Here is a 24,234-nt window from a genome sequence, read left to right as displayed (position 1 = left end):
GAATGAGCTGCCAGCAGAAGTGGCTGTAGGTCTGACTGTAGTATTTAATAGAAGTTCGGATTAGTACACAATAGGAAGGATGTGGTCCAGGCACAGGTCGATGAGACTGTGGAATATAACAGTTTAGTACGGATGGGTCGAAGGGTCAGTTTCTTTGCTCTGATACAGTATGAGTCATCTCGAATATGGGAGTTGTGCTAGAGTGTATTGCACCTTACAGTTGAAAGGTAGGGGGAAATAGGGAGAGTAATCCATTCGGTCAATTGTTCATAAGTTTCCAGAGATGATAATATAAAATTAATATGCAATTAATGCAGTGCGTTGATAAAAGACACAACCTCAAGTAAAAGGTGAGTTATGTACCGCAAACCTAATAGTGTTCTTTTAGGGGATTAAGTAAATTTATAAAGAAAATGCAATGTGTGACTGGAGGATTTTTAAAAGCTATTTGATAAAGTACCTCAGGAAGCTCAATTTGAAAGGACGTGTTTTGGGAATGTTTTTCTGTAGTGAGCAAGCCTTTCCTCTCCATTTAGAAAGAATTTTAGTACTTGTCTAGCTGTGCTGTATTTGTAGTCTTCGAATCTCAAAGATCACTCATTAAGGGTAATCTTCAGTTTAGGTTCAGGTTGAGAGCTGGTAATGAAAGACCAGCCCCCAGTTGTATATCTTGTCAGTTTCGTACTGTCAAGGAAACAAGCGATTCTGCTTAAACATATGATGTACTCCATTAGATAGAGAAGCAGAATTAGCCAATTCAACCCATTGTCTTCACTGTCATTCCATTGTGGCTGGAACTCTGCTGCTTTCTCCCTTTGACACCTTTACTAATCAGGAACCAATCAATTTCCATTTTAAATACCCTTTGACCTGGCCTCCACAGCCATCTGTAGCAATGAATTCCACAGATTTATCACCCTCTGGCTAAAGAAAATACTCTTCGCCTCTGTTCTAAAGAGATGTCCTTGTATTCTGTGAGGATGTGCCCTCTGGTCTTGCACTCCTCCACTATAGGAAAACGTCCTCTCAACATTCACTCTATCTAGGCCTTTCAATATTCAGGTTTCACTGAGATTTCCCCACCCTTGTCTCTTTCTTCATTATTCCCAACTGTAATGGTTTAGGTGTCCCATCCTGATCTAGAATATGATGGGCAATGATCAATTTTTTTGAAGGCAAATGGATGCCCACATATTGTCCAGCATTAATTCGACTTTCTGAAATCCTGTTTCTGTCAAACTGCCCTACAAATGAAACCTCAATGTGTAATCCCACAAGTTACAAAAGAGGAATGAACTGTCTATTCTCTCTACAATGTTTCAAAGGCAGTGGAATGCTTTGAGCATTAGTATTGGAAGGGCATAGTGCTTTGTTGAGCATCTACATCTCCTCCCAACTGGGGACTACACCATCACTGCAGAAACTGCCAGCCTAGTTCTCACTATGCTGTTGTACTTGAGAGGAGAGGCTAGAATTCTGAAGTTTCAATAGGACAGATCCGGAGAAAACTTTTCAGCTTGTGGAGAGACCCTGAACTAGAGGTCTTAAGTATAATGTAGCTACACCTAAATCCAACAATGGACATAGGTAGATGTTTATTCAGTGGTATTATATGAAACAATTGAGGTGAAGTAAAAACAGAACTAAAGATGGACAAGTGAAGAAGAAAGGAAGTGTATGTTGGGGAAAGTGGGATGGGAAGAGGCTTGAATGGTGGATAAGCAGCAGCATGGACTAATTGTGCTGAATGCTTATTCCTGTGCTATGTTGCTCTATGTTGTCTGGCTCCCTACATGTATCGGTTAAGTTTTCCAGCTGAGTAGATGCAGTCTCCATTTCCCATTTAATTTGTACGTCAAATGTCTAATATCTCAGTGCTTCCACTGACACTCTGGACTTCTTCTCTTGCCGGTGAAACTTGCAGACCAAAGGTGCTGCCTCACACTGAAAACTTCCTAAAATGCTTCTGTTGAATTTGCTCGCCTGCTGAGCAAAAGGTTAACACTGCCCATATGGTGGAGGCCAGATGAGAGGCCTGACCAATGTTTGTAGAAGTACGTTATAGAGCCAAACAACACAGAGTCGGGCCCTTTGGCCCATCATACCTGTGCTGACCATCAAGCATCCTAATCCCATTTACCAGCACTTATGGTTGAGGATTCAGTTCGTTGTGCAACAAAATGAGGGTTGAACTCCAAGCATCTCTTTGCAATACTCTGCATCTTGTGGAATCTCTTCTGAGAAACTTAAATTAAGTCCATTTTCCAAACAAAGCAACAGCTTCTTATGTCCAGTTCATGTCTGGCTTGTCTGAACTCATTTGCAACGTTAGTGACTTTGCTTGGTGTGAAAAGTCCTATTGTTTTGTTCCCCAAGTGTAGAGTAAGATTGTGGCCTTAAATTTTGTAAAGTGAGAGCTACTTGCCACTTTTTCCAAAGGCAGAGTGTTATTTGTTGTGTGCACAGCAAAGATTTTGGCAGAACAGATGTCCATCTGCCTTGGAAAATGTTTAAACATCAGAAACAATTGAGGATAATTTATTGACTGGCCTTCTGCTACAGTTCACTTGGCCACACACTACTCAAGGCTCTTTTTTTCCCATCCAACTACTTGGATTAATATGGAAATAGCTTTCTCTGTCAGTAATTGCCACAACAAATTGGTACTGTGATCACATCATATGATGAGCGTTTTGACAGTGAAGCTCAGCCCTTGGATTGTTGAGTATGATTGGACTCTTGTGGAATCATAACAGCACAGTGAGATCCATTCGGGTTACTCAGTGTATACCCAACTGTCACCCCCATCTCCCATTATCATTCCTTCGCTTATTTTCCTTCTTAACATCCAATTTCCTTCAAATATACTGATTGATTCTATTTCCACCCTCCTCGGTATTTAGAACATCCTTGGCGTATTTCAGGTCATAGCTACTCTGAATAACTTTTCCTTTGTAACTCGTCAACAATTTTATATCTCTTGTCCCCATTCTTGAGCCATCCACTGATGGATCAGCTTCTAACCCGAGCATGATTGTGTACCCTTTCTACCACAAATATGCATTTTCTCAGAAATCTAACTCAAATGTAATGCTATCCCAGCTTTTACCCATCCACCGCACTTTCCCCTTCTGTTGGTATCTGGACAAGCTGTTTCTTGACAGTCAGTCACCATGCTCACAAATTTCTCTACTTCAGAAACCATTGTACCCTCTTGGAAATTTTACTAAATTACACGTAAATCTGGTCAAGTTTGTTACTGCGAATCTGGCCACGTTGAATCAGGTGACACATCGTATCTCAGTGATCTTTCTGATGGGTATGTCCAAGAGGTTAAACATATAATCAGGATTTAAAGGAAAATGAAAAATGCAGTTGTCCTTTTAAATAAAACTCTAATTAAAAAGTGGTTAGATTCCAAAAATTCTTTATTGGGATGGTAATTTTTGAGGAGGGGAAATGGTCTTTTGATGGTTAACTGTCTCTTAAAGATTAAGATTCTCTTAAAGATTTTAAGATTAATCTTAAAGATGCAGTTAAATGAGCAATGCAGAATCTAGCCATCTGTGTGTTGTTTGGTATTTTGTTAGAGCCTGAACGATGCAATAACTAAATTATAAACATGATTATTGCACACCTTTTGCACATGTTGATATTAGTAATAGTTAAAAGATATTTGTGTTTTGCTCCCTTTATGCTTTTAACAAAGGTACAGTAAATGCTTATTTTGCTGTACAGTACTAATTCAGTATTTGTAACTGCAACCTTTGACAACTCATTTTATGCATGCTATGTGTTATGTATGTTGTATACTGCATTCAGGGTTTTGTTTTTTGTTTTTTTTTCTCCTCACCTACCTGCAATGTACTGCTGCTGCCATGATGCACTTCTGCTTGCTGTTTACCTGTATGTTAATACGCTTGAATCCCATTGGTCCATTGCCATCATATGCTCGCTGCCTGCTATTTAAGACTCAGTCGGCTGCCAAATCTGTGAAACGACCCCTCGAGGCAACCTTTGACCTGGTACTTTGACCTTTCACCTTCTTGCTTTGCATGCACTGTAGCCATAGTAAACTAGTATGATAACGTAGATTTTATTTTAATTTTATTATAAAGTGCTTCTAGATGTTGGAAGGATATACAGTATTGTTCATACTAACTTAGTGTACTGATCATAAGCAGGACTGTGCTAAATGTAAGGTTATATTTTTGAACGTCAGATCTTTGCTCTTTGCATTTCAAGGGTAGCAGCAAATAGCCTTTGCTATTATGTATTATAACTTAAATTAATATTTAATTTGTGTATTGATGCTATTTAATGTGAGGGTCATGTATCAGTCTGCTTTTTGAAATTGCTTGTTAATTCATTTCCAAATTTCAGTATTTTCATCAAATGTATGTTTTAGGTTGAGGGTAACTTAGGCTTTAAAATAATGTAGTTTATTATTATGTAGCACTTTCAAATATCACAGTATAAAATAATGCTGCACCATTTTGCTTTTGTTAAAAGCCGTGCTGTGCCTTTACAAGAAAGCTTGTGTTCAGACAGAAGTGTTTTCAGCTGCTTTGACTGATACTTTCAGTGCATGAAAGAAATGTGCATACTGTCTTCTCTATTTTCTTTTTATTATACATATCTTACTAAATCCCTCATTCACAGGCCTTCCCACCTGGTGTTCTTCACCATTTACCAAAGAGACCAGCCCTTGAAAAAAGCAATGGCACCAGCACAATCTTTAATCCCAGTGTTTTGCACTATCAACAGGCTGTAGCCAATGCACATATGCAGCAGCCAACATTTTTTCCAGCAGGTACGTCCTTTTCCCCCTTAATGCAAGTGTTATAAAGCTGCACTGTTCATTTGATCAATAAGGTGATGCGACTATTAAAGCAGGAATTAAATGTTCAGAAATATATTAACACTATTAAATTGTTGCTCGGCACTCACAGTAACATGCTAATGAAGTAAAATGACTTTAAAGTGCTGTGTTTTAGTTATTCTGGTAAGACAAGACCCAACAAATAACCTTTGATGTCGTGCAGTGAAACCTCTTTGCATTTTTGCTTTGAACCTGGTTCAAGTTAAAAGAATCATTCATTTGTTTGGGATTACCTAAATGGCTTGAAGATTGGTTGTGCTTCTAGACAGTTTGTATTTAAGGATCGATCAAAAGATTTTTTTAACCAAGCTTCAAAGTATTTCTTATGAATTATTATTTTATGGAGGTAGGCTTAATCTGATGCTATTTAAAAATGTATAACTTAATGGTTGCAATGGATGTGAAATTCCTATATATAGAATACTGAACTTTTGGCACATAACAAAATAACTATTTGGCAATATATATTTAAAAGTGCTTGTATTGGCATCTTTAAGGTTGCACTATTAATTTCTCTGCATGTTAATGTACTGTTTTTTTTAAGCACGTCCTTTACAATAACAATGCCATCAGTGGCGAAACGTGCTATTTATCCAGCTGTTAAATACCAATGAGATATGGTATTCTTTTAAAATACACAATTGTAAAGATAAAGCCAGGTTGTGACTTAAGATGATACATAAAAATAGAGAGATTGAGGATGTGGGAGTTTTATTTTATCCTGGTTATCTTTACAAAAATTTTAACACAGAAGGCCTGTATCCCACTCTACCTGTGAAAATGTTGTCCAATTAATCCCCAACACCCATGCTCTTTGCCCTTATCTTTCCTTGAATAATTAGTCATTAGCACTATTAAACTGACATTAGTTGACAGTGATTACTTCCTATTGAAGAAGCAAAAGTCAGGAAAACAAATTGAAATGCTTCTCATTATTTTTGCACTCTCTTTAAGGAAATCCTAAACACAGGATATTTGAATTGCTACTCAAACACAAAAACTAACAACATGGAAGATTTACACTGGAGATAAGTTGTAAAGATCACTCACATAATATAATGAGCACCGAGTACTCAACCACAATAATAACAAAAATAGATTATGTGGAGTTATTGGCTATTACAATTTGTCTTTAAAGTTCTTGGCTGATCTACTTTCTCTACTTAAGAATAATGATACATTTGGTCATTTGTTCCCTTATAGTTGGATGAGTAAAATGCTTCACTGTCTCATCTCCGGAATCAACCCAGTGAACCTCCTCAGTACTGCCTCCAAACCCTGTATATCTTTCCTCAAATAAGACCATAAGACATAGGAGCAGAACCGTCAAGTCTATCATGGCTGATATTATCCCCTTGAACCACCCTCCCCCCCCCCGCCCCCCGCCCACAGAAGTGCAAACGGTACTCCAGGTGTGGCCTCACCTGCAACCTGTAATATAACCTCCTGCTCTTAAATTCAATCCCTCTGGTGTTGAAGACCATTGATAACCTGTTGCATCTGCAGATCAACCTTTTGCAGTTCATGCACAAGCACTCTCTGCACAACAGCAAGCACCACTGAAATAAAAATCTGTTCTTCTAATTTCCCTTTCAAAATGGATTACCTCGCATTTACCAATGCTGTACTCCCATCTTCCAGACCCTTGCCCACTCACTTAACCTATCTATATATCTCTCTGATTATATTAAAATTATTATTATTGAAACTCATGAAACTTCCATAAAAAAGTATTCAAATTTCAATATATTTACATTTCTATATTACCTAAGTACTGAAGCCCAGTGGTTTTTACAACATAAAATTGGCCCCTTTACTATTTAAAAACTTGCTATTATTTTGCTGCCCTACCCCAAACTATATTTGACTGTTGCACAGCCAATCAGGTTAGAATGAAATTACCCACCTAACATTTGTAAGGTTTTTTTTTGGATATTCCTTCATCTTTGAAGTTCTTGTTTTCAGTTGATTGTGTTCTCAAAGGCAACTGGAATTCCCAACTCATCCTGTTTCACATCTACCTTTGTTGCACGTTTATCCACAAGTGCTACATTCTGTTTTAAATAAGAAAATTCAAAAGGACTTTTTTTTTAAAGTTAGCAAAAAGCTCTACTTTGGTGTAACATAGTTAGTGAAAGGAGAGACATTTAGGAATTTCACCTGTTAAAACTAACTGAGTTTACAGTAAGTTATTTAATATTTGTTCTTCAAAATCCTGCCTTTGAGATCTAACACTAACCATGCATTTGTTAATACTTTTGTTTTCCAAATTCATCTTTTTAAATGTTCTACTGCATGATGCCAGGGTCGGTGTTTTGCATGACTCCTCCAGCTACAACTGTTGGTAGGTTTTGTCTTTTCCTAACCTTAATATAATCAATTTTAATGAGAAACTTTTTTATTGTCAATTTCTTTTTAAAATCATCTTAAGTTATTTGCTATGCATTATACCATCAAATCCTTTTACATATTAAATTAGTTCACGTAGAATCTTTATATCTGTTTTTTTACTCCTTTTAACAAATTTTAAATCCACGTGCAATTTGATGAATTACTATTATTTTAAGTAACTGTGTGGATGTAACAGATTACTGCATGCATCTCTGTGTTGTTTGAATAGTTATTAAATCATTTGGATGTTTTGGGGGGAAAAAACTAGCTGTTAAGGACACAAAATTGCTGTTCCTGACATTTACCCCAACTGGTGCCTACAATGCACTCAAAACTCTTTCTCTAAACTCATGAAAAGATAGTTGGAAATTTTAAAAATATACTGTAAAATTAATGTTAAATCTCATTCTCCACAGTAAATCTTTTGTATAAATACCTGTTTAAGGAACTTGTTTTAGCCTGATAACACTGAATCTATTTTAAATATATTAGAGAATCTTAATATATTATGTATCAGAGTCTTCCAGAGAATTGTGGGCAGGTGCATTCTGAAAAATCTTTCTTTACTAATACTCCATTTAGAAAAATATTTGGGTAATGCTTTGTTAAAACATTTTAATCCAGAACCATAAGTGGGTGGGAGAAATATTGAAGAATATATGTGATCATTTATTCCCATGTTTTACCTTCCTATTGTGTGTTCTCTGGGAAACCCTGATTATGTTGGCATTGGTCCTTTTAATTGTGATTGTAATAAGCTTTTTTCCTTTCTCTTTTTTTTTAATTTTCTCCCATGCTTCCTTGCTTTGCATTATGATTGCATGTCACCTGCTGGTGTAACTTCCTCCTCCCTCCACGATGGCTTTCTGCTATGTGATATCTGCCATGCCCAAAAATACAACACATGTCATGGTTGCCATGTGCCGCACCCTTCTGTTCATTGCTTCCATGGCTCCCCTCCTGAAAGTACCCTTGATGCACAGTGCCACGCCCGCCACTGTCTCTGCAGCAACAACACCTGCCACAAGCGTCCCCTTCGCCGCAGCAGCTACAGCCAATCAGGTTTGCTCCTTTTACAGCTTTCTTTCATAAACCCTCCACCCCACGACTCTAAACCAGTGCTCACAAAAAAAAGTATTCAAAGCTTTGCCTAATGTACAACTTAATTGTCAACTCAAAATTGGCCGATGCAGAAGACACTTGTTTAGAGTTGTCATTTATCCCAGACAGTTGTATGTTTTTTGTGTGTTCTGTGCTGCATTATTTTTCATTAATTTCAACCTTGCTGTACTAATATTTTTGTTCGAAGTTCATTAAATCTTAGTTGCACTGTTGTTGCACCATACAGCAAAACATAATTTATTAAGTTTTTAAGTTTTTTTGGTTTGAACACAAAAATGAAAATATTTCAGTACTTCTCATTCTTTGTTCTTGAGTGCAGTAAATATATTGGAGAAAATTTGTTTTTATCTGTGTTTTGAATGTTTGCTGTTGTTTTTCATTATAGTTTTGCAACAAGTTGAGTTAGTAGTGTTTAAAATGGATATAAAAATGCAGGTTTTCCTAAGATCTCTTTTCTAAATATGGGCAAATAATTAATAATATGGGCAAATCAGGTGTAGAATTGATCTGCTCAGCAAGTAGACAGTTTGGAAATTATAATGCTGCCTGCCTTTAAGTTTGGTCAAAAGTTCTTATATTAGTAAGTGTGCCAAAGGTTATGGGAAGAAGGCAGGAGAATAGGGTTGAGACAGAAAATAAATCAGCCATAATGGAACGGCAGCGCAGACTCAATGGGCTTAATGGCCTAATTCTACTCCTGTGCCTTTCTCAAATCTGCACAAGTGCCGTATGTGATCCTTCCTTTAAGAGGTGGATTGGAAGAATGACCTAAATCCCTCCCCACAGTCAATCATATTTTCTCTTGTTGGGGAAGAGGAAAGTTCTGATTGATGGCCAGTGAATGTTAGTGGTCAAGGCAACACAGTTGCCATCAGGTCTTTCTGTTACCTCAACAACCAGTTTTATCATTTTGCTGCAACTTAACATAGTGCGTTACATGGATAAATTTATTGAAACAAAATTAAGACACCAATTCTGAATAAGAATGGCGTTGTTAAAGTTTTAAATCAATAAAAATTGGTGCTCAAGTTGCACATTATGAAAGTTGCCCAGCCCTTTTGAGGCTTCAGCTTTAGGGAAAATTCCTTACTCAGGTTTAGAATAGCTTTGGCTTTATTCTCACGAGCATTTTAAATCGGATGTGGGAATAAAAATCAACCTTTGAAGCCCATTTATTCCACTAATAATCTGCTATGTTATGATTAATAATTTAAATTTAGTTCAATATAAATAAATGTGAAAATATGGCCAAGCAGTATTTTGAAAAGTAAGTGTTGAGTTCTACTAAGCCTTTTGAAAACCATACCAATGTACAATTCTTGTAGTAATTTCTTTCCTTATGCCCATCATCCCACTGGGGCATAGGCCGTCAATAGCAGCTCACCGGAGTTCTCTATCCTGGGCCAGTTTTTCAAGTTGTCCCCAGGTATAGTTCATCTTAAGTTCCTTCCTCTCCCAGGGGTGAGGTCTTTGGAGCTTCTGTTGGCGTCTCTGTACCTCTGGGATTCTACGGAATAGGGTTGCTAGCCTCATGCCCAGCTCTGCTCCTTTCACAGTTCATGGCAGAGTTTTGTAGTAATCTGAACGACACTAAAAAGGTCTGGATATTGCCAACTATTAGATTGAACCATTAACGTCCATTTATGGCAGAGAACCTAATTTGATTGAAGCCGACCTGTATTGACTTCAAAATAATATTTCAACAGTTTAAAACGAAAAACTAGTAAAATTATAAAAGATTAAACAGTGACCTTATGCTCTTAAAGTTGATTCTTTACAGGAATTGGAGAAAGGGGAGGAAATCATGAACATGGAATTTTGTATCTTTCTAGTTTTTATGAAACAACTGCAAAAAAATGGTAATTCTGTTGCTGAGAAAGCAGAAATGGTACATGGTATCAAGAAATCTAGTATTTTCTGTAGATATTTCATTTTGTTACGAAGTGTACCTTGTCATCAGAGGTTGCCTGCAAGCAAAGCTGCCGTAGCAACCTTCAGCACAGTGTAGATAATCAAAGGTAAAGTGCTTAGGCTACCAAGCTGATTTGTTCTGCAAACCTAGCCCTCAGCTCTACTTGCAACAAGAAACGCCCTTTCTGTCCTCATTGCTAAATCCCAGAGCTGACTCCACCGCTTCCCCCCCCACCCCCCACCTTTGGCGAAAATATTGTTTACTCTGTTGCAATGTGGCAAATTTAGATTATCTTTTCTGCCTTTATGACTGGGTCTTTGAGCAGAAATACTCTGGCGTGCATTAGTGTAAATAGCATCATGTGATGGCAACAGTCCTTACTCATTTGATTCCACAGACCAATATACAAAGTCAAGTTTATTTTCATATGCACAAATGCAATGAAAATTTTACTTGCAGCAGCATCACAAGTACATGCAACTATTATGTTGTGCAGTTGACATGTGCAACTACTGTCAGATTTATATGCCTATAATCTTTAATCACACACCTTGGAAGTTAGATTCCAGGCTATCTTCTTGTATCATACTAGGTTTTGGATTTTTTTAATGCTATTTGTTTGCTATGCTTTATTATTATTTTGCAGGAACAAAGTTCATGGTGCAGAGCACCAGGAACAAAAAAGTTGTGATTAGCTGACATATAGAAATTGTGCTTCAAAAGTTTCATATGCACAAATGCAATGAAAATTTTACTTGCAGCAGCATCACAAGTACATGCAACTATTATGTTGTGCAGTTGACATGTGCAACTACTGTCAGATTTATATGCCTATAATCTTTAATCACACACCTTGGAAGTTAGATTCCAGGCTATCTTCTTGTATCATACTAGGTTTTGGATTTTTTTAATGCTATTTGTTTGCTATGCTTTATTATTATTTTGCAGGAACAAAGTTCATGGTGCAGAGCACCAGGAACAAAAAAGTTGTGATTAGCTGACATATAGAAATTGTGCTTCAAAAGTCTGGAGACCAGAAAAGGAGAAACACTGAAAGATGAGTTCAGTGGATTTATCATCTCATGAAATAGTTTAGATAATGCTCTGCTGTGAATCGTGACTTAAGTACAAAGAGACTTAAGGTATGATTCATAATCCTTATAATGAAGAGTGAATTGAATAAGGCCCAGCTTATCCAGAAGTTTTGATGAGTTGTGGGAAAGGTATGGATGAAGTACATTAAGAAAATTAGACTAAAGCAGAAAACATCTTTCTCAGAAGGTACCCATGTTGAAGGTTATTTGATGTAGGGATAGGAGGCTCAATTCTATTTGAAGTGGGAGATGTTGAAAGGATGACAGAAGGTGTTGATAGGCTGCGAAAGATCTTTATGTCCAATCTTCAAAGAAAGAACTATTGGTTCCACTTAAGAATTAAAGAAATGTCATCCTACTTTACTTTTATTTGTGTTGAGTTTTATTTTACCCTGTCTATCTGTGCCATCTCAATGCTAAATTGATCTCTTGGTCTAAATAAATGAATGTAGAATTTTAATGGAGGTTACAAACAAAATGGTGCCTGATAGTCATCCCACTGGGAGGCTGTTAGATTTTTCCTTTCATTCTTGCCCTGCCATTACTTTGGCCAGTCATTCCAAATTTCTTACTGATTCTGAGGTTGGTCCTTGAATTCCTGATTCATTAAACTATATTTTATCTGGAATTTCGTCAAAATGTTTATTAAATTTCAGTGAAGGATTGTTAAGTGTTAAAAGAGAAGGTAAAATGTAAAATCTTTGAGACCATTGCCTGATTCGGCTAAGACTTATCATTGGATGTACCTTTTAAGCACTACCCACATAGAGTTTTTAGAGCTTATGCCTCCTTTGGTGTACTTAGAGCCAGAAAGCATAGGATAATTGATACCTCATTATTGACATTCAGATTCTTCATTTTTTATTTAACTGAAGGAGGTCTCATACTAAAGGTTTTGTAACAGTAGAATATATAATTGCAGCAAAATATCACTCTTCGTAGTAGTGGGCTGCATGTTCTGTGATGATTCATGGGGAAAATATTCTGAATGAAACTCTGAAATTTCTTGTCTTACTACCATTATAAGGTTACTTTTTCATGTTTGTATGGAGAATTAAGCAAAGGTATGTAAAAAAGATTATCTTTGTCTCCAGTGGTTAGTTGCTGCTTACCACATGAAGACAGATCATTTCCAGTTCCATACAGGTCCCAACCACACTGTTTTGTTGAGACCTCACAATATGACCTGTTCTAGTTTTCCTTTTATCCTTCTTCACTTCTCCAGTTTCCTTCCCTTATAACTCAGTGTTTTGGCCATTAAATTGACACTGGCTTCTGGATAGTAATCCTATAACTCTCATTACTCTCCCAATTATACCAACATGGCATTAAAATAGACCTTAAAAATATTGTCATCTTATTGATGCTTCTAGGGAAGTCCTACAATTTGGCATAAATAGTAACTGTGTATTGTGAAAGTAATAAATGCACTTGTTTCTTTTAATGTTTGAGGATCTCATTTTGGTGGGGAGGGTTAGAGGCCGTGTACAGTGAAGTAGGAGGAGGAGTTCCAGTCCAATGAAGTAATCCTTTTTCAGAATACAGACTATGTTTAGGCGACGTAATCCGAAAGGAAATGTGGTAGTGTTCTTCATAAGCTACTGGTTATCATGGATGTCTGATTACCAATAACAACTATTTTTCTTGGAATCTCAATGTAGTTTTCAGTGAACTTAGATAATAAACTGAAATATACTTTTATCTCAGTTATCCAAAATTATGTAAAAGGATGTTTTTCAATAAAGTAGTTACCACTTACAGAACAAGCAGTTCCAACTTGAGAGGGTCCTCGTATTTCCACATTTTATTCGCTGTGACATGATGCTCTTTATTGTTTTATTTAGAGATACAACACAGTACAGGCCCTTCCGGCCCAGTGAGCCCTCGTTGCCCAGTTACGCCCATGTGAATAATTAACCTACTGACCTGTATGTCTTTAGAATGTGGGAGGAAACCGGAGCAGGCTGCAGGAGGCCCACAGACAGCGACGGGAACTGAGCTTGGGTTGCTGATGCTGTAAAACGATGTGCTAACCCCTATGCTACCATGTCGTCCTTTATGCTTTCTACAACAAAGTGCTTCCATGGGGTAGTTAATAAACAATTCTCTTATTGCTGGATTTCTTTTTTGAAGATTATGCTAAAATGTACTGCCCTCATAGTAGTATCTTGTAATAGAAATAGAATGCTAGTTTAACACAAGTAACCAGAAAAGGGGAGAAAAAAATATTTTAATGAAACAGGGGGACACAAGAGAATGCAGATGCTGGAATCTGCAGCCAAAGAGCAGTTTGCTGAAGGAACTCCAGCATGTCAGGCAGCAGTTGTGAAGACAAATGGACAGTCCACATTTTGGTTTAAAACCTTGCAGCTGACTTCCTCCACTAGTTCATTATTTTGCATTTTAACGAAGCCATTGGCAACCTGGAACTGTAGTGGTCTAGTTAGACTTAGTGCTATATATTCAAAATGCTGGAGGAACTCAGCAAGGCAGGCGGCACCCTTGGATGGAAATAAGCAGTTGATGTTTCAGGCGAAGGCATGAGTGCAGATGAAGGGTCTCAGTGTGAAATGTCATCTGCTTATTTCCCTCCATAGATGCTGCATGACCTGCTGAGTTCCTCCAGCATTTTGTGTTGCACAAGATTTACAGCATCTGCAGAATTTTTTGTGTCTCTCATTAGTCTGTTAGTGCTTCACATTTTTATCAGAGCAGTGAGGGGCAAAACCTTTTGGTTCATATCATGATGCCATCAGAGTATTTGTAGAACTGACTAACTATGTTCAGTTGAAAATACTGATAAAGCACAAAGCAGTATCTTTGAATAGCTTTCAGCTACTTTGATTTTATTCTTTAAAAAAAATTTGAACTTAACAACCCTAGGATTTTGCTGTTTCAGACCCCCTCCCAAGAAAGTGCCTGCACGTTTATTTATGATTGTAATGTTGCACTGCTTTTTCCAAGCTTTTATATTGCTTATATAACGGCTCATGGTTTGCATGTTCCTGTTCTTCATTTAGGGCTCAGCACTTAGATTTGCCCAGAATGCCTCTCAATCATTATTGTAATTATACCAGTTCCCTTCCCCGTCATTCACACCACACCCATTGTGTGTACTTAAATAGATACCAAAATGACATTAAAAGAGATTTGAAAAATCTCTTTTAATATACTCAGGATTTCAGTATTTACTCCTAACTTTCAGTATTTACTCTTAACTTTTTTTTTCAATTGCATTTACATTCATTCAAAACATCTTGCTGTCAAAGGATTGCAGTATGTTTGGGTATCTGATGCAGAGTTTTTTCATATGTGCATAATTTAAATTTTCTTTTTTTTAATGTATTTGGTCTTGAACACAGAAGTTAATGGTGCTTCAACCATTTAAGCTTAATACAGATTAAGTTGAAAATTGTGGAAGAGAAAACTTAATCTACATCTTTAATGTCTCCTTTGTCTTGTGTTTTAAAACTGCCTTTTTCTGTCATTGCAATGCAAAACTAAACCTAGCACTGTTTGCTTGTTATACTGACCTACCCTATTCCCCTGTGGTATGTCTTCTTTCAACTAACTTTCTGTTCAACCTGCTGATACCCCATCCTTAATCCAAGTGAGTGGAAGCTTTGCTCATCTGTCGTGACTTCAATTTGGGCCACTGTTCTTACCTAAGCTGCTGCTTTCTGACACATGGGAAAGGTATGCTATGGTGATTCTGGCTAGACATGTGCTTTGCATTTTTTTTAACAATCCAGCTAACAGCTGCTGTTATTGTGCTTGCCATGTTCATAATATTTCTGTTCTATACTTATGCTTAGAGAATAACATTTTAAGACTAACTTTAGTCAAAAGGTAATCTGTGTGACTTTACCTAATCTTCTCATCCCTGGTAACAGGCTGCATGCACTAAAAGCCATAGCAAACTGCAGTGTATATTCTGTGTTCTAACTATGAATGTTCTTGCTGGATACTGCAGTTTCACACAACACGAGTGATTTCAAAGTACAGATTTATGAAGAGTCTACCACGAAAATGTATTGACAGTTAAATGATGTTATTCCTAATTTTGCTCAGTGTTCAGGGTTTAATATGAAGTTTTACATATGAAGGTTTATAAATGCTTATATGTTAGTTGAAGTGGAAGTATGATACCATCATTTGGCCAAAATTGACTAATAACTACTTAAGTTTTCTTTGATTTACATTTGAAAACATGTTGACAAATTTGAAAAATAATTTTAGGTTCTGTGGTTAAACCTTAAAGAGCAACTGATACCTCTGTCTGGTGTATTTTGCTATGTTCTCTAATCCAGTTCACATGTTTTACAAGCTATTTGTAGTTCTGCTTCAAAGTTTCTCCATTTGTCAATATTTTTCTTACCACTTTGCCATTACAATGCCAATCTTTGGTTGTAATTCTTGGAAAGACAGCTTAGTGAGAGATGATCGTGTACTGGTTCAACAAACATACACAGCAGATCAATTAAAGTTCATTATAACAGGAAGATGATATCACAGTAAGTCCTGAAACATTCATCACTCATTTCTACATTCCTTCATGTCCTTCCTAACTGAGTTAAGGAAGTAGCTATCTCTTTTCCATTACCATGATCTTAAATTAGAGTTGACACATGCATTTTCCACACTTGTGATTTACTGTGTTGACACTATAGATCATAATGGCCAACATTGGTAGGCGCACCAACAGATAAATTGCACAGCATTAACTGTCCTGTCCTCTGCCAGTTCCAGAGCACTGAAAGAGCTGAGGTTGGGGAAACTCTTGAACTTTCAATTTAAACTTTGTGCAGCTTATTGGAAGATATGGTAGTTCCAGTCTGATATAATGGAAATGTTTCTGTGTTACTTGGTGAATGTGTTGTCACCACTTGGGAAATTATACGTGACATCGTAGGCAAGTACTACCCCACTCAGTACAATTTATTCACAAGCATTTGGAGAGATTTGGTAATTTTTTCTGCAATTGTTTTTCTCACTTGCTCTCCTTATACTACCGAATAAACTTTCTCGCTGGTCTTCATAAGTGTAAACTGTTGTCAGGTAGTTTAGAAGTAATTTCTAATCTCTTATCCCAGTGTCTCAGGGTGGAAGTTAAGTCTCTGCTCCAAACCTGGAAGGGTTTGCAATTCAACTACAACAACGAATTAGAAAACCCATGTAAATTAAGAGATTTTGAACAGTATTAGAAAGTAAAATATGTGTAATTATTTCAATATGTTGTCATGCAGCAGTCTTTGTGGTTAGTTTTATATCCATGTCGAGAGTAATGTTACAGATTGCCAGAAGGTTTCAAATGTGACTGACAGCATTTTTCATCCTAGAAGAAGCTGTGATTCCTGTCTTAAAGGAATGTATTAGATAGTTCAGTGTCTTGTTTTGATTTAAAAGAATTAAATTTATCAAAAAAACTTGGCTTTATTTAAACACTAGGTATTGCTTGCCAAGATAAAATAATCATGTAACTTAAATTAGACAGCTTGGAATAACAAGAAGCAGATATTCCACATGGCATGTTCACTTGCTGAGCTGAGTAAGAGTGAGGAGTGTGCAGAAGAGTGTGAGTGTTTGAGTCCTCTGGGCCAACCTGACTGTGCCAACCAAATTGCCTACCTGAGCTTGGCCCATTTGCCCCTTTTGGCCCATATCCATCTAAATCTTCCCAATCCTTATGCCTTTTAAATGCTACAATATTTGTAGGAAGAAACAGAAATAAGAACTAAGACAAGTACGCTAAAATTTTACCAAATGGTTTTCAGCAATCCAGAGAATATTTTTATTTTCATTGATCACTGGTTTCACTGGTTTATTGGTAGGTCCAACAGCAGGAGAGCTGTGTTGCCGTGGTTGTGGCGAGGACTAAGTCTAAGCCGCAGGATCACCTGTTGCAGTCACCCGGGGGAGGAGACGTGGTAGACGATGTGGGAGGGAGCGGGGGGCACATTGGAATCTGTTCTGGGTTGAAGGCTGGCTCTTCCAACATTCACTCAGTGCTGCCCTCCGATGCTCATTGAGTGTTGCACTCGAAGCTTGCTCAGTGTTGCCCTCTGGTGTTTGCTCTGTGCTGCCCCCAGTGTTCACTTGGTAGAAGAACAAGGAGGACTCATGGACTTGGGCTGCTTTTTTTTCTTTGTGACTGTATGTTTTCTGAAATTGTAGCCATATGTGCTGTGTGCTGTTAGTACCTGTATTGTGTTTTGTACCTTCACCCTGGAGGAACACTGAACCATATTCATGTATGGTTGAATGATAATTAAACATGAACTTGTTGACTGAAAGGGTGGCCCAAAATAAATCTAAAATTAATCTGTATATAAGCAAGGGGAGATGTTTAGACAGATTGTAGGTTGAAGAGCATTTCTTACAGGAGGAGAAATATAGAGACAGAGTCCAAAGCTTGTTCTCTGAAGTTGGTGAATAGACAGAGCATTTAAAGTTGCGGTTGTATGAGAGATGTGCAATGCATGGACTATTTTGGGAGCATTGCACTGCAGGAGTCTGATCTCTAGGAGTCATGATTAAAGGTTGACATATACCAGAGTGGAAATAATTAGATATACGGTCTAAAAACATAATTCATTTACCTTGACAAACAAGTGGAAATCCAAGCAACACACATAAAATGCTGGAAGAACTCAGCGAGCCAGGCAACATCAATGGAAAAGAGTACAGTCGACTCAGTCCTACCGAAGGGTCTCGGCCTGAAACGTTGGCTGTACTCTTTTTCGTAGATGCTACCTAGCCTGCTGAGTTCCTCTAGCATTTTTGTGTGTTGAATTCATTTACCTTCCTTTCCTTCTTTAGCCTTGTATTTCCATCCTAAGTTCAGATGAGGTGTTTTTATGAACAACCAGTGGTTCATTTCAGGCATTACAGTTTAATTGTAAGCCTGAGAAAGTGAGGGAAACAAAGAGTACATCAGATCAATACTCATCAATTTTTATTTGGCTCGGGGGGGGAGTTCTTTTCTTTCTAATATATTTTGATTTGAATATGAGAATGCAAGGACTAGATGTGGACAAATTAAAATGGCAAACTACTGATGCAAAGATGAAGTATTTTCAACAGTTCGATACTTTTAAGATTAGAATTGCTTGATTAATTTTCAACTGGCACTTTGTGGTGTAGGATTTTGAAGACGGTGTGAAAGCAGAGTCAGGTGAGGAAAACTGAACTTAATAAAGTGGTGAACGGGATGAACATTTAAATGATAAATATAACTAATTAAGAAAACCCATGAACAAGAATCAATTGCATTAGAGCCCATTTTGTTTGAAATGTTTCTTTAACATAATTGACAGTAAAATACATGTTTTCATTTAATCCTGGATTATAAAAGGAAACTATCTTTGCATGGCCCTTGTGAATAAAGGGATCAGGGGGTATGGAGAGAAAGCAGGTACAGGGTTCTGAGTTGTATGATCAGCCATCCAACTCGAAGGGCCGAATGGCCTACTCCTGCACCTATTTTCTATGTTTCTATGCTTTGGAGGACAAACAGTAATTTTAAGAAACTTAATATTATGAAATTAAATAGCAATAGAATGTTTGGTATATTCTAATGTAAATTAAAGCTTTATACAGCAAAGGAGAGATAAGCTTCTTAAAAGATGATCAAGAAAAAGAACTGGGGAATAAGCTCAGGGCTTTTGCTCAAGGTCAAACAGAATATCCCTCTGGTTGCGAGGATGTTAATGAGGCCCAATCATTAAATTCAGCAAAGTGTTAGCATTGCAGCTCTTGCGGAGCATTTACTGAGTTTGGAGTTCTTCTAAATAAAATCTGTAAGTATTTATTATTGTGACATGTACTGATGTAGAGTGGAAAAACTTGGCTTTGCATGCCATCCATACAGATCATTTCATCACATCAGTCCATTGAGGCAGTACAAAGCAATAACAGAATGTGGGTAAAGTGTTACATTTACAGAGAAAGTACAGTACAAGCAAATAGTAAGGTGCAATTTTGTTAGGATATAGATTGTGAGGACGACTAGGAAACCTAATCTTGCATCAGCAGAACAGAAATAGTCCCTCAGCCTGAAGGTACATGCTTTCACACGTTTTTATCTTCTGCCTGATTGGAGAGAGAAGAAGAGAGAATGATGGAGTTGGGTGGGGTCTTTGATTATATTTGCTGCTTTACCAAGGCAGCAAGAAGTGGTATAACACCTCCCTTCCTTTGTACTTTCCTCACCCATTTCATCATTTGCAATTAAACATTTTTCTTCTCTGTGTTAATTCTGAAGATGTAAACATGCAAGTCCAGTAGTGGTTCTGCCACTTAAATGCCCTTGCTTGTTGCCCCCCCCCCCCCCCCCCCCCCCCCCCCGCATCTGGACTTGTTGATAGCTTAGAATTTACAGCGACAGGGTAGGCCACTTGTGCCAAATGCGTTGGTTAGATATGGTCGAACCAGGACAGACTATTAGTGATGTTCACTCCTAAGAAGTTGAAGCTGTCAACCTTCTTTCAAATACACAACCTAGTATTTCTGGTGCCCAGCCTCAGCAGCTCCTTATTTTGGATTATCCCATTCAGAAAGCCCTCTCTACTGACACTTTCAACATTTTCTCTCATGCCTAACCTACACCCTCTGCCTCCCCTGGTGTAATTATACATTTGTATCCCAACGGCACAGACTCCTCAACTGCCAATTACATTTTTGTTAAATAGTGTGGGTTTTATCAGTTCTAAACAAGGAGCATTTTTTTTTACCTTGCTAGAATATAACGTTCACACACATAGTTACAATTCGTTCCAGGGAATTAATTTTAGAAATGTAATTTAATGCATTCAGCTTCACTGCTACCTCCCAACACAGGTGTAAAAATCTGTTGAGTCCCGTGAAATTGCATGTGGGCTGAGTTTTCCACTTGGTAAAAGTCTGGAGGTAGCGGCAGCATCAAATACTTCTTAAGTTGAATATTTTAATACTGAATTTTGATGCATCAGGTTATTGAATATTGAAGTATTCTGAGTGTAACAAGTAATATTTTCCTACCATAAGCAACAGTTAAATGTTTGCTGTTTAATCTAAATTCATATTAATAAAAAACATGAAGATAACATAAAACCAGAATTTACAAATAAGCATACGTCACTGACATTGTGTCTTGATCCCTAAATTTGGAATCAAATAGTCAAAAATTAATATTGAAAGGTAGCACTTTCTGAGGCATTTGACTGGTGGGTATTCTTTTCCAAGGGCTTAAAGTGTTTTGAAAAGATGTTTATTTTATTACCTTAGTCATCTTGATTAAAACGTTTCACCATCACATCAAAGAAACCAATGGCAAAATCTAGCCCTACCCCTCAAGTCCGTACTGGCATTCCTGAGATTATTTAAGAGTAGTTTTCCTAATTTCTTGGCCTAGCCAGCGATACTTAGCCAAATTGACTGATCAGTTGTGCTTGTTTTATCTTGCTGTGTATGAATTGTCTGCTGAGTTTGTCACTTAACAACAACAGCAACACTGAGATAGCACTCAGTTCCCTTTGAAGTGATGTGGGATGTTCTGAGGGCCTAAGGAATAGAACTGTATACCTGCAACAACTTACTGTTGTACTGAGGTGCTATCGAAAACAGCTGCTGATGCTTCTGCAGAGCTTTCAAACTTAACCAAGTAGACCAGTTCCACTATTTCCATGTTTGTGCTGTTACAATAAATACTTAGTGGGACTGTGAATAAGGTGAACTTTCTAAAGGGACTTTGAGGGGATGTGGACACAGTATCTATATTCTGCTGTATTCTTTGACAACCTTCCTCACTATCCACAACTACACAATGTTTTTCGCTTCATCTGCAAACTTACAAATCAGACAACCCAAATCATTGATATATATTACAGGCAAAACATCACCAGTTACAGAGAGCTAGTTAAAAAAACTACCCTTCTACCACTACCATCTATTTTCTCTGACTAAGCCAATTTTGTATCCAGTAATTCACTGTGGATTGCATCTGACATAGTCTTCTGAACCACCTACCATTAGGTCATATTCTTTATTAATGTGCACATACCCTAACCTAATCAATCATCTTCTCTTCTTCAAAAAATTCAATCAAAATGGTGAGACATAATCTCTTCCTCACAAGGCCATGCTGACTACCCCTAATAGGTTGTGCCTTTCAAACTGCACAGTAAATCTTGTCCCTAAGAATTTTCCTCAGTAATTTCTCTATCGCTGATGTAAGGCTTATCAGTTTATAATTTGCCCTTCTTAAACAGAGGAACAAAATTGGCTATTCTCTGATCTTAGCAATGGCTAGAGGACACAAAGATCTCTACCAGGGCCCCAGCGATCTCCTCCCTTGCTTCCCTCAGTATCCTAGGATAGTTCCCATCAGGCCTTGGGGATTTGTCAACCTTAGTAATCTCGGGTTTGAGAGGGAAAATAAATCAGCCATGGTCAAATCGTGAAGCAGACTTAAGGGGTCGAATGGCCTAATTCTGCTTCTATGTCTTATGGTCTTACAGGTTGAGTGGATGGGAAAGAACATGACAGATGCAGTGTAAAGTGGACAAATGTGGGATCCACGTTGATGCACAAAACAGTAGTGTAAACGGTGACAGATTGGGTAATGTTCAAAGGGGCCCATGTACATGAGTCTGAACACCAGTATTCAGGTGCAGCAGTTCATTAGGAAAACAAACAATATGTTGGAAATTGAAAAAATACAGGCGCTGGATGTTAGAAATAAAAACTGAAAGTGCTGGCAATGCACAGCAGGCCAGGCAGCATCTTCGGGAAGAGAATACAGTTGATGTTCCAAGCCAAAGATCTTACACCAGAACCAAACATGTTTGCCTTTACAAGAGAGTCTGAGTACAGGAATAAAGGTGCCTTACCTCGGTTACACGGGGTCTCAGTGATTCCGTACCTGCAGGTTGCGTACAATTTTTTTTGTTGTATTGCCTAAACAGGATATACCTGTCATAGAGAAAGTAAAGTTTCACGAGACCTGTTCCAGGCTTGACTTGTGAAGAGAGATTGGGCTTATTAACATTGCATTCTCTAGAGTTTAGAACAGGGGTTCCCAACCTTTTTTTAATGCCATGGACCCCTGCTATTAACCAAGGAGTCGGTAAACCCCAGATTTGGAACCCCTGGTTTAGAAAAACAAGTGGAGATTTCATTGAACGTTACAAAATTCATACAGGGCTTGACAACTGTTTTTCATGGATGCAGGGAGGTGTGTTTCCTGGATGAGGGCCGAGCAGTGTGGTGGAGTGTTGTTTCCAGGATGATGCATGGGGTGTTTCCTGGATGAAGAGAACAGAGAGGATGTTGTCCTGGACTATAGAAGTAGGGCTTCTGCAGTGGGATGAATCAGAATTAGGTTTATTATCACCGGCATGTGACGTAAAATTTGTTAACTTAGCAGCAGCAGTAATACATAATCTAGCAGAGGAAAAAATTAATAAATAAAATTAAAAAATAATAATAAATAAAACAAGTAAATCAATTACGTATATTGAATCGATTTAAAAAACATGCAAAAACAGAAGTACTGTATATTTTTTATAAAGTGACGTAGTGTTCATGGGTTCAATGACCGTTTAGGATGGCAGAGGGGAAAAAGCTGTTCCTGAATCACTGAGTGTGTGCCTTCAGGCTCCTGTACCTTCTACCTGATGGTAACAGTGAGAAAAGGGCATGCCCTGGGTGTTGGAGGTCCTTGATAATGGACGCGGCCTTTCTGAGACACCCCTCTATTCTGAATATGAAGCAGAGGCAGTACAGATGTTGAGTCAATGATCAGTAATGATCTGGAAGAAAAGCACAGCATACTCTGAACACCACATGGCCAACTCTTACACCTATTTATCTTCTGTTCCTACTGGGTTTTGTGGTCAAAGGGGCAATGAATCAGTTAACTTCAGGGCAATAGTCTCTACCAGCTGAACAAGCCAAAGACCAAAATGAGAGTCAGACTACATCAAGAGCTATGCTTGATTATCCATTCCAGTAATTTTTCTCCAAAATATCCCACTTGCATTTAGGGATAGCACCCTGCTCGTATAGATGCACATGTTCCACCAGACTCATCGGTAAATGTAATACAGTCCTTAGAGTCACAAAGGATTGAGATCAAGATCGAAACACTCGTTAATACTTTGACATTTGTATTTCAAGTTTCATGTTACAGTTATCAGCTGCCTTGGAACCCATGGTGAATGAGAAATGGCCCGGCTCTTTATCTTGTGAAGAATGTTCTGACCTAGAAATCCAGATTCTCCAGTGCTAGGATAGCTAGGATACATCAGTGTTTTCCTCAGCATCAGCATGCAATACTCAAGAAGGAACTGGGGTATCAGGCAGATTTTTTAGAACATGCTCTCTAGATTTGGGAATCTAAATCGAAAGAATCACTTGTCAGTTATTCCATTCAGAGTCTCATTTGATTAGTAACAAGAGTAGGTCTCAAGTTTACCACTTCAGATGCTACTGAAAGTTGTGATAATTTTGGGCAAGTAGGCTGACTGAACACACATACTCTCCAAGGAAAAAAGATAATCACATTTTCTTGAATGTCTGCTAGTAGTTAAGGTCCTTTACTAACTCCCTTTCACTAAACACCCTTTTGTAATAAATGTCTTTCAAACCCATTCTTTGAATACCTGTCTGAGTTCTTGCCACAACGCCAGGTCATGGAGGAAGGGAGACAGAGGAGTGACCCAGCTTTCTTGTGTAAGTTGCTCCTTGAGAAAATAATGACCCACACTCAACGATTTGGAAGCAACTCCATCATCAGTTTTCTGAACTGCCCATGAGCCCTTGAACACTAACTTATTATTCTATGTTTTGCACTA

General features: G+C 37.8%; 1 protein-coding gene across 14 annotated transcripts in view; it reads left to right on the top strand.

Moving 5' to 3' along the window:
• mbnl2 (muscleblind-like splicing regulator 2) overlaps positions 1–24,234 on the top strand; it is a 206,770-nt gene that overhangs the window by 176,545 nt on the left and 5,991 nt on the right. For 6 of the 14 annotated variants that reach the window (XM_073028495.1, XM_073028504.1, XM_073028467.1 and 3 more), the window contains exons 6-8: positions 3,972–4,025; positions 4,663–4,813; positions 7,188–7,226. The exons of 1 other annotated variant lie outside the window; for it this stretch is intronic. In XM_073028495.1, coding sequence (XP_072884596.1) covers positions 3,972–4,025; positions 4,663–4,813; positions 7,188–7,226 — 244 coding nt within the window. Of the gene's footprint in view, positions 1–3,971; positions 4,026–4,662; positions 4,814–7,187; positions 7,227–8,240; positions 8,336–15,012; positions 15,098–24,234 lie in introns of all 14 variants that reach the window. 7 more of the 14 variants (XR_012096226.1, XM_073028523.1, XM_073028558.1 and 4 more) reach the window with 7 other exon arrangements.

The sequence above is a fragment of the Hemitrygon akajei genome, chromosome 2 (genome assembly GCF_048418815.1).
Source record: "Hemitrygon akajei chromosome 2, sHemAka1.3, whole genome shotgun sequence".
NCBI lineage: Eukaryota > Metazoa > Chordata > Chondrichthyes > Myliobatiformes > Dasyatidae > Hemitrygon > Hemitrygon akajei.
Note: the sequence above shows the minus strand (reverse complement) of the source record. Positions and strands in the feature narration are given on the sequence as shown.